The sequence below is a fragment of the Tigriopus californicus genome, chromosome 8, assembly GCF_007210705.1.
Source record: "Tigriopus californicus strain San Diego chromosome 8, Tcal_SD_v2.1, whole genome shotgun sequence".
Taxonomy (NCBI): domain Eukaryota; kingdom Metazoa; phylum Arthropoda; class Copepoda; order Harpacticoida; family Harpacticidae; genus Tigriopus; species Tigriopus californicus.
In genome coordinates this window covers 5,238,451-5,249,312 of record NC_081447.1, presented here as the reverse complement: position 1 = coordinate 5,249,312, position 10,862 = coordinate 5,238,451, and the positions used below count along the sequence as shown (strand labels likewise).

At 42.9% G+C, this 10,862-nt stretch overlaps 2 protein-coding genes across 2 annotated transcripts; one reads left to right on the top strand and one right to left on the bottom strand.

Moving 5' to 3' along the window:
* The first annotated feature begins 56 nt into the window (after positions 1–56).
* On the top strand, positions 57–1,920 carry LOC131885333 (uncharacterized). The gene is made up of 3 exons (XM_059233358.1): positions 57–1,339; positions 1,413–1,592; positions 1,657–1,920. Exons 1-3 carry the CDS (start codon positions 288–290, stop codon positions 1,811–1,813), a joined length of 1,389 nt encoding a protein of 462 aa, XP_059089341.1. The 5' UTR covers positions 57–287; the 3' UTR covers positions 1,814–1,920.
* On the bottom strand, positions 1,653–10,264 carry LOC131885334 (uncharacterized). The gene is made up of 5 exons (XM_059233359.1): positions 8,467–10,264; positions 5,727–5,813; positions 5,549–5,653; positions 3,581–3,997; positions 1,653–2,222 (listed from the first exon to the last, which is right to left on the bottom strand). The coding sequence occupies exons 1-5, from the start codon at positions 8,791–8,793 to the stop codon at positions 1,992–1,994; spliced, it is 1,167 nt and encodes a 388-aa protein (XP_059089342.1). The 5' UTR covers positions 8,794–10,264; the 3' UTR covers positions 1,653–1,991.
* Between the last annotated feature and the right edge of the window lie 598 nt (positions 10,265–10,862).

The window sequence follows — 10,862 nt, the reverse complement described above, 5'->3', positions numbered from 1 at the left end:
CTTTAAAAATTATGTTCTGAAGGCACTAAGTAGGCCTGTTAATCTTTCTGTGACACTCAAGGAAACGTGAATTATGCATTGATTTCGTTACATTAAATTTGCCCAACTTTGCTACTTGACGTATCTTTTCAAGGACTTAGATTCACAAATATTTGACCAAATAATAAGCCTTATCTAAGAATAATTGAATAAAAGAAATTCGTCACGAATTCGTCATTATAAGATCAGTTCCGGAATCAGATCGTCAGTGATTGAAACGTCTTTCTTTTAATCTGTTGCATTTGAATATGGAGTCACGATTTTGGTTCGTTTCTTTGAGTGTATTGTGTTTGCTTCTCATAGGACAAACTCAGGCCAATAACTGTCAAGATTTCACCATCAATAACTGTAATTTGGAGGGCAGTGATGTTGTCATAAAAGATGTCAGCGAGGCCCGATGTCAAAGTTACTGCAATTCTTATTTTGACACGATTTGCTCCTATTTCATTTATGATCGGTTTCTGAAACTTTGTCAACTTTATGACAATGAAATCACTTCAGAATTCTTGGCTTCTTGTCAAAAGATTGGTGGCCCCAAAGACCCGCTCATTTCAAGTTGCATTAACTCTCAAGACGTTTGTCGAGGTTTCTATGAAGGGTATTGCGACTACCAAGGATCTTATATCAATGAGTTCCTTGGGATCTATAATGTCGGTGATTGTCAGAACGAGTGTTCCAATGATGGGTCTTGCCGATACTTTGTTCATGATGCACAAATTGGTAGTTGCAAGATCTACCGGGACGATCTTCGCGATTGTAATGTTCTCCTAGGATCAGCTCAACCTAGTATTGATCAATGTATTGGGGATGGAGGCTCATCCACGAGTACCACAACAACTACCACTACCACCACCCCCACCACAACAACAACGACAACAACGACAACAACCCCTACAACTACCACAACCAGTGCCATGGGAGGATCACTCACGTTGCACCTTCGAGTGACTGATGCCTTGACCAACCAGCCTTTATATGGGGTGACCATCGTTTGTGACACGTTGGAAAGACAAAGTCAAGATGTGACAGATGCCAATGGAGAAGCTGATTGCGCATCTCTGCGCCAAGGGGATTATGTCAGGGTGGAAGCCTCTTTGGATGGCTTTGACAATGCCCTTCTTGCTTACATGATGAAATCAGAAACGATCCAGAATCAATATCTGGGGTTATCTCCCGAAATGAACCCATCAGACGATATTCGGTTGGTATTGAATTGGCAAGATGAATCCACGGATTTGGACATACATGCCATAGAAGTGGACAGTCGTGGCCCAACCGTCATCTGTGAAGTTTCTTATCTGTAAGTTTCTTCAAACCTGATGAATCGTGTTTCCATGAAATTCGTGAGTCACATTTCGATGTCTGCCCCGCAGGGAAAAACAATGTAATTTTGCGGAACTTAATACCTACAATAATGAAGGGGCCTCCAAGGGAAGTGAAACCATCACCATCAAGAGACAAGGTTCTTACTTGTACACCATTTTTGTCCAATTATATGAGAATGGAAATGGGGCATCTTTCATCAAGTCTGGCGGATCAGTTTCCGTTTTCAGGTGAGCATACAAATAATTCACGCAGTGGTAGGAAAACAATCACGCAACTTTTCATTTGCCTCAGGAACGGACAATCTGATTTCCGCGTTGAGGTTCCAGAGGACACTGTGGAAACCGATCATTATTGGATCATTGGATGTTACGATGCTGGAACCAAAGAGTTCCGTCAATTTGACTACACGGTCGATCTCAAGCCAGATTATCCTACATTTTGCACTTAAAACGAAGTTATTTATTTCTCAACATTAATTGTGGAATAATAGCCATATCTTCTGAGATAGGTTGATATACTACAAGCATCAATTAAACTATCATTGCAACAAATCAAGTCCACTCGTAAAGTACAGACTAGTTTTAGGCATTAAGGATATGGTTCATTATATCATGATCATCACAAAATCAAAGCGAATCCTCATCATTACACACATCTACGACATCATCCAATGGAACATCGCTACTGCTCACAATAGAGGTCGACAGGTCACATTTCTGTGGATGTTGAGGATGATTGTGTTGGTTCACTAGGTCACTCGAGGAAGAAAGCTTAGCCGAGGCTGATAGATTTAAATGTGGGGACAACTCGCTACCCAAGGGAGAGGTAGAGGACACCAAAGAGGAGGACGAAGATTTCTGAAATAAAAGTAGAAATCATTAGGAACTTTGCTGTTGTGAGACACACCTTCCTTATTTTCCAAAGCGTCGTAAAGAGAGGGTGATACTCGTTCTAGCGTCTGGTTGATCCATGGAACATTGTAAAAACCTCAAAGATTGTTCATGCCATTATTACGTGCTTCATCAGCAAGCCACCAAACAACCACGTAAAATATTGTGGTGCCAAGCCTTAGATTGCTGCTTGTACCGAGTTTCTGGCTAACAACTCGGGGAACAGTGGGAAACTTTATACAATTGCTCTCGGTAGTAATCAAAGCTTCGTAATCATGGAGAGCGGGTGGTTAATCGTTAGAAACATGATTGGGATTATTGGCATTATTGGAAACGTCGTAGAAATTGGACAGGGTTAGAGTCTAAGAGGCACACACTTCTGTAAGGTATCAATTTAAATGAGGAGCTAACTGTGTCGTTTTATCACCACCACAAGCCCGCAACCCTTACTAACAAAGGAGTTTTGTGCTTGAGGTGATCAAGACGAAAGCCTGACACCAAATTATGACATATTTTATTACATAAGCTGAGGAACTTTTTGTGTGTATTTTTTTCCACCCTGGATCGTGGTTGGAAAAGGATGAAGGAACACTTTACCAATTTACCACGTTTTTTGTTAACGAAAATTATGAGGAAAATTTTGATCGATGAACAACTAGTCGACCTACAGCATCTAAGACACAGTTAGTGTAGTACGTAAAAGAAGTGTTGTGTTGCTTGAGGACGTGATTGTGGCTCTCATTGTACACACAGCAAAGTAATCGGAGTTGGCCACATCAGAAATCAGAGTGCTTGGAACAATACCTTATTAGTGCCAGTGGATGATTATATTATCCCACAATTTTCCCAAACCTCCCGCTACGCACTGTAGGCAGATGCCTGGCGGTCCCTCATTTCCTTGGTTAGTCTCGTTTCCCCAGAATTATGCCAAATAAGGCCAGGCCACCAACACCACAGCCTTGTAACCGGTCTTTTCCCCTCCAATCCATTGAGTGAGTGTTGTATCCGTGTCTCAAGCCATCGACTGCCGTTCGCTCCAAGTTCCAACCTCAAGATCCATCAGCTTGAAAACCAGTCCCCTCCAATGTTCCAATGTTCTATTGTGCATAGGACTGCAATCATATTGGGCCAAACGCTGAGCCCTCTGCTGCCTGTTCCCAACGACTTCATAACTAAAGCTGCGGCTAACCACAGTCAGTCGCTTTATTGCGTGATGCCGCTCACCAGAAACTTCGGTTATGAACAAAACTTTATGATTCTAGTCCGGAGTTGTTCCTTCATGGAGTAGTGCTAACGAAAAATAATAACGACAACGAAGAAAGTACCTCATTCAAAATATCCGAAAGCAAGAAGCTTGAATTCAAATCCCCTCGGCTATTCGATAGATTGGGCACTTGTGCACTATCCGGAGAAGGGTTTTGATGACTGGTTCCTCTTAGTCGAGTGATTGCTTCGTTTTGGGTGGATGAAGGGGGTTCTTGGTGACTCATGGCCGCAGACATGACGGCTTGCCGGTGTCCCATGAGTGCGGCTAGATGACGCTGCTGCACCTTTCGTTGCTCATCCATTTCCTTCATACTGCGGTTGTAGATTTCCACTTGCTCTTTGAGGAGGATGTCCTCTTGTTTGGCGAATTCCTCGTCGAACTCCAAGCAACCCACTCCGTCCAATCGTTCCAAGTGAAGGTAGCCTTTCCATCTGACACACACTCCGTTGAGGATGAAGGACGAGACCACGTAAACCTGGAACCAAAGAATGGTTGAATTTATTTCCAACTTGGGGTCGAAATTATCGCATCCACCAGAATTCAGCTATTTGGCAGGCTAGAAAACTTTGAACGCTGTTCTTAGGCCGGAGTTCGGTTCGCACATTGAAGACTTAGTGCTCGAATTCGTGATAGAAAAATCATTTGTTTGATGAGGTGGGTAAATGCTGCAAAAATAATTTGGGTTGACCACTGGTCATTAACAAAATATTCATCAAAGACTTAATTGGACAGTGGTTGTGTCACCTCACTAATGATCACCTTGCCTGCTCCTTCCTATTTCGTATATAAACACTGGCTCCATTATTATTAAGCCATTTCCAAATAGTAGATCCCTTGGGCACATTCACGCTCTGTACATAGGTTCACGTCCCTCGAGGATTTGACTAGAGAAGCGCCAACCTTGATGGATTCGTAAGCCTGACAAAATGTTTCCACTTCCCTTCTGAAAACACATGCCCTCAAGGTCCGAAATGGACATATTTCGCCCCAGGAAGAATGCGGAATGGAAGAGCTTTAAACAGAAGTTGGAACAAGTGCACACTATAAATTAAGTCACCCCGAGTTGGCTGACTCAGCGGATGAAGGTTTTGAACCTGTTTAGCCTCTGGGTCATACGGTGTTTCCCATGATTTAAAGCGAACGCCTCGATCAATGAGCATGTATTGAATGCTCGGATTTGAAAACTGGCCAGGATCAACAAATGTCCCATTCACCTTGTCCAACATCACTGAGTGGTGTAGTTGACTTATCTCGAAACAAATGAGACACAATTTTAAGCGCATTCCCTTGTCGCCATTTAAATGGCCCAAAAAATGGCCGTAGCTGTCGGATGCCAATCCACGAAACTTCGGAACGTTTCGAAACTGAACTCTCGTCGACGCACGTGGACGAACGAGGGCCAAATTTGGGGTGACTTTGGTTCTGAAGTGCGAAGGTAAAATGTACTGAAAAATGTCAAAAAGCTCAATTACGAGTCATTCCGCACACGTCAAAACACGTTTTGTCACCACGGCAATGAAGAGTGAGTGAAACATAACCCCCAGCCAGGGTCCAGCATTGGGCATTGGGCATCACTCCAAGAAATTGTTTCCGTAGTTTGACTTATCATTTGGAATTCAGGAGGAGGTACACTGGTGGTTTTGGCTTTTGAAGTTTACAGACACTGACAAATTCAGGGAAAGCGGAAATATGACTTCAATAAAATGGCAGCCAATTTAGTACATAAATATGCGGATAACAGGTGTACAACTATTAGCAGGTGCCTTATCCTACCAATAATTTCTTCGTGACAATTTAATGGCGGTTAATATATGTGAATCATGATGGAAAGATTCAAAAAATCAAAGTTAGTACTGATATACGTATATTAATACTTAAGCCCTCAACGAGGTCTTTTTCTTTGGTAGTTTTAATCTGAGCACATGATTCTTTAAAAACCGTCATGTTCTAATTCGTCAGTCCGTCTTGTAGTCTACATTCTATCCATTGATAAGCAGAGAAAGGGGAACTATTAGTTGGTTCTTACCTTTCCAGGTTCCTTGTCAAAGTCCATTTGGCGAGGAATTCTCGGATCGTAGGATGGGTGAGGATTGAATGACAACATCAGATTAAAACCGGTGGCTATAAATGCCTGAAAACCAAGCAAAACGTACGTTATGGAAAAAGTCGTCAGGTAGTAGTTAACAGAGTATTGAGTGTCTTACAATTTCTGAATGACCTTCCCGTAGTGACTGAATGAATTTGGCTTGCCGCTCTTGAACCGGTCGATCCCGGAAAGCGGTGTATCGAACCTGAAACAACAACAATCGAATAAAGCACATTTAGTACAGAAATGAATGAAGCCGCTTTTGAGTTCTTCTTTTCAAAAACTGCTTTATTGGTGGTTTTAGAAAAAGTTGAAAAAATTGAAAGTTTAATCAGATCAATCTTTTGACAAGGCATCTTGTTCATGTTATTAGGTGCATCATCAGACTTGGCAACTTCTTGGCAAAAAAATCTGATACTCTCAAGCATGCGAGATTGGCAATTATCTAATTAGAACTTGAGAGTTGTTCTTGTCAAAAAATGTTTTAGTTATTGATTTAGTTACCTTGAAAATTACCCCCCAATGACATGGGGATAAATAATATGTAGTTTTTTAATAATACAGAACATAGGCCCTTAATGGCGAAATAACTAGTCAAAAATACATGTTCTTAGGGGACTTTTTATATTCGAGTCCCTAGGGTAACAACCTCATTTAAGACCATGTGGTTAACCTACATAAGGTTTATAACATATAATCAAAACAGACAACTCACGACCTTTTAGATATGTTTTGCAACTTACTGAAATTGCTCATTTTGAGGTATAACTAAATTTGCTTTTAAGCATGTCTTTTTAACAATCAAACCCATAGTCGCCAAAGATGTTAAAATTGCAATATTACCCTTGATTTGCTGATTCCAAAACTTGTCAAGTCGAACGACTATCCTTGACTTTTTCAATCAAAAGGAAACCTTGAGGGGACGCTTTGATTTATTTTGAAAATGTCGAAGTTGATTAATGTTATATAAAGACTAAAAAAATGATGATAGGAATATTAAGATAAGATGAAAATATTGCCTTTGATAAAGGTATTTGCAAAAATAAAAATCATGGTGTGCTAGCGCGTGTTGAAAATAATCCGGGTAATACATTTCAGAAAATCCGCTAATACCCTAATAGCATGGCGATGTAATGCGAAAAGATAAAAAGAGCTGGGATTTTCCTTAGAAAACTTTCCAATGTAAAATCAGTTACTTTTTGCATGAAAATTGGAAAGCTTATCCGAAGAGTTGCCTTTCGTTTTCAATCTTTTACAAAGTATCATTGTTTTGCCTCAAGTCAATGTACTTTTTTGTGGTCCATAAAGTGTCATGATAAAATCTGACCTCTACTGAAAAGGTAACAAACACTTGAAATACGAGTTTCTCATAATGATTTCTGATGTTGCGGTGAAGCAAACCAAATCATTTCTTAAGTCGACTAAAAACAAAACATGCAAAGTTATTCTCCTACTACTAAGCAAACTATTAACGACTTACAGAAAATCAGTTTGAGTATAAAGTGAAATAGAAGAATCTTGAGTTTGCAGGACTTTGGTGCTTAGTCGTATACTGAGACTATACTCAACAATTGCTACTTATTTACCCTTTTTAAATTTAGTGTCGATACGGCAGCATTAACTTGCGCCGATGTACAACACAAGGTTGCCCTTTGCGGCAACTTGAATTTCTAAATCTGTGGTCATTTATGAGGGTAGGGCTACATTTGTCATCCCCACTTGAGAGTTCCTATTTTCTTTCATAACTTTTTCAACGTGCTTTGGTCCGGAACAAACGCTTACAATGTTCAAATGTTTCCCCTCACAGATTTCAAAACTGACCAGACCAGTTTTTGTTTATTGCTAAGGACTGGGAACTACGATCATAAAGGGATATTTCGTAAAAGCGCTTGCGACATTTGACTCCTTCTTCACCTCCTACGCCAAAAGGTTTTCAACAAAGGGTCATTATTTATTGTTCATTTTCCTCTTACATCCTTGCACGATTGCTGTCTTTGTAGAGTATGTTTAGAAGCTCGTGAAAGGTGGTGTGTGAAAATGATTAAATTCAATTACATTTGAGGAGCTATCATTTAGTAATATCATGGTCAATTGGGCAGCCTGTGTCCCTGACAGATCACCAAGGGTCGGTCAACCAACTATGCTTGAACAAGAAGTTGAGGAAAACCCACTCCATTGAGTTTCATCCCTTAATTCTTGTGGATCGACTAAGAATTGTGCTTTCCTAAATACGAGTATTTTTGAGACAACTGGAAAAAGAGAGGAGGGGGAGTTTTTCTCTATTGGCAAAGAATTGAATGGATCCTTTCGCGAGGCCGAGAAAAGCAAGCGAGTTATGACTTTTATCATCATAACGCACGACAAGGGGGAATCTTGTTGCGACAAACACAAAGCCTGTTGCCTGGAACTGCATACAGAAGTAGCTTGATCAAATGAGGGGAGGACCCTGAGTCAATATTGATTCTTTTGAGGTGAGACAATGGATGCTCAGAGATAAGTGAGCCAAGTTTGTTGTTTGAATTGCTTGACAATTGACGGGATGAGGGGAGGAAAGGAATACCTGGTCTTGCTTACATTGTGGCACGCTTCGTTTAGTTCCGTTTCAGGGATGTGATGCAACCGAGGCCAACCCTCTCTAGAGCTTGTGAGGCAAGTATTCTTTGATTAAGCTTAAAGTCTTGTCAAGTGACCACAAAAGCAATCACCCTTGGGAATCAATAGCGATTGGCCACAAACGAGACCCATTACTGCTCAGCCGGTCACCTCACTAAAATCAAAGGCCAGTCCCAATTCCATTTGAGGCTGTTTCTGTTTTGGTCTTTATGATGCAATTTGACTAGCCATGAATTTCGGCTTACCTCAGCCTCTCTGGAGTGTCGCTTTAGCAAGTCATCACTTTCGAATTTCTGTTTCTGGTTGGGAACAACACGTGGAACACGGAACATGAACCGCGGTTTTGGCGGTTCGAGAAGACTGGGGTGCGGCAGTCCATTTTGTGGAAGAAATGGATTGGGAGGTTGACCCCCTGCCCCTGCCCCTCCAGCGGATGCGGCTGCCGCAGCCGCTAGGAACTCTGGATGGGGTGGAGGATAACCCTGGAACATGTGGGCCATGGGCGACCCATGAGAAGAGCCCAACATAGGATTGTGACCCACCCCCATGCTCGAGGGCGGACTTTGTAGCATGACGATGCACTCAACCTAACTTGGTTCGACACTTGCTCCAAATGGATACGAGAGCTAATTTGTTGACACGAAGCACTTTAAAGTTTTTGTGGTTTAGAGGTGAGGGAAGTCCTCTCATTACTGATGAGAAGAATACTCTAATTGAAACCGCACTTCACCACAAGGCGCCCACAGCGACGCGTTCAAATCCCGGCCTAGAAGCTCAAATCAGAGTTATCTCGTGGCCGCAATGCACCAGGATATGTCGCCCATGTTTGGGTCGCCCTCCATGCACGTAGTTGTATCATAGTCACCACCACTACCACCACCACCACCACCACCATCACGTTTTGCCCTCCTCGCCTCGGAGCTATGGTCCCTTTTTTTCTCGAACACACTCACGTAGCCATCCGTGGGTAGCCACACGCTTACCCGTGTAACCAACTGATTATTCGCTTTGGCCACGAAAAAGGCCACAAGTTTCGAATGTGACGTCGACTGGGCTACCGCCACTTGCGGCGAACTCGCAGACGGTGGCGATAGCGCCGACGCCGAACTCCTGTTATCGCCAGGCATCGCGGCTTTGTAAGGGGGGGGATATACTCTGAGGAGTGAAGAGCGTTTTGTGGCCTGCCACGAAATGAGAGAACGAAGAATCCACGTTCATTGGCGTAAACTTGTGGCGAGAAGGACGACTGCGACAACGACGACTGTGACGACGAGAACAAGAAGGCAGGCGTTGGCAGAGCTGAGAAGGGCGCCCAAGAGAAAGAGAGAAGTAACGTAACTCTCGATGTCCTTACCGCTTCTGCGGTCGATGGCTGTGGGCTTCCAGAGAGCCACAACGCAACCAGCCACAGAGGTGGTGAGACCGCTGGCCCGCAATGACAACGCTCACGCAAAAGTGGAGGCCATTGTGTGGGCTTGCTAGGTCGGAAAGTCGAGACCAAAACGTTGAGGAGAGTTTGGGGGGAACCGCCTTTCCGCCATTCTCTTACCGCTGTTGTTTCTACGAGCTCCACTATGTTCCAACAAGCCAACCATCTTTGACGAACGGACGGACGGTTGGTCGGTTGGTCGGGAGGTCCGTGGCTTGGTGGAATGGATGGACGAGAAAGTGGTAGTGGCCAACACCATGATCATCATCCAGCTGCTTCCATCTGCTTTGAGCATCATCTCGAGGGGCTCGGGTTCGAAATCCTGGGATTCCAAAGAGGTTTAATGGAATGACCCTTGTGACATAATATCAGACATGAGACCCGGGGAAAAAAGAGGAGCGGGAAAGAGTGGCAGTGGCACCTCTCGCTCTATCCCCCGAATGAACACAACTACACAACACACTACACACTGCCTTCAACGAGAGAGGAAGGGAAAAAAATGTTGCGCACCCAGAATGGTTGAAAGATGGTTGGAAAAAAGGGTGATGGTTCGCTTGCTTTATGACAAGATTGAAATTCTTCTAATGTGACTGGTATGCACATGGTGAATACAGAATAGAATCCCCATTGTAACTGGCCTTAGAGGAGCAAACAGTTTAAAAGGAAAAAGACAAAGACTCGCGATTTTCCTCCAATGATTGACTCCCTCATGTCACTTCCGCTGAGGATCTCGATAATTAAGCAATAAACAGGCAGTCCATCGATAACCTCATAAATCCAATCAATTATGCAATACTCAAACATCCTACACACATATCATTCCTAGTTCTACGAAGTGTTCCTGCTCCAAACTTTGCCGTGATTATTTCAAAACGTGTCAAATTATTTGTCATGTCAACTGGCCGCTCTTGGAATGGATCCCGGGGTCGTCATTATCGTCGTCGTCGTGGCCGTCTCAAATACTTCTTGTCACGATCAGGAACAGGCTGATGGAACGGTAATTCCATTCTCATTGCTGTTCTTCGTGTTCTCAAATGCGTCTGCTAACACTGGGTGACACGAACTAAGGCACACAATGAGAAAATAGACGAAGAAAGAATCAAATCAGCTGGAGCAAACAATAAAATGAAACATGACAAAGAGACATGCAAATTCTGACACAATTCTCCAAATGATCTTCAGAGCCATAAAAAACTCGGGTGGTGGAATGGT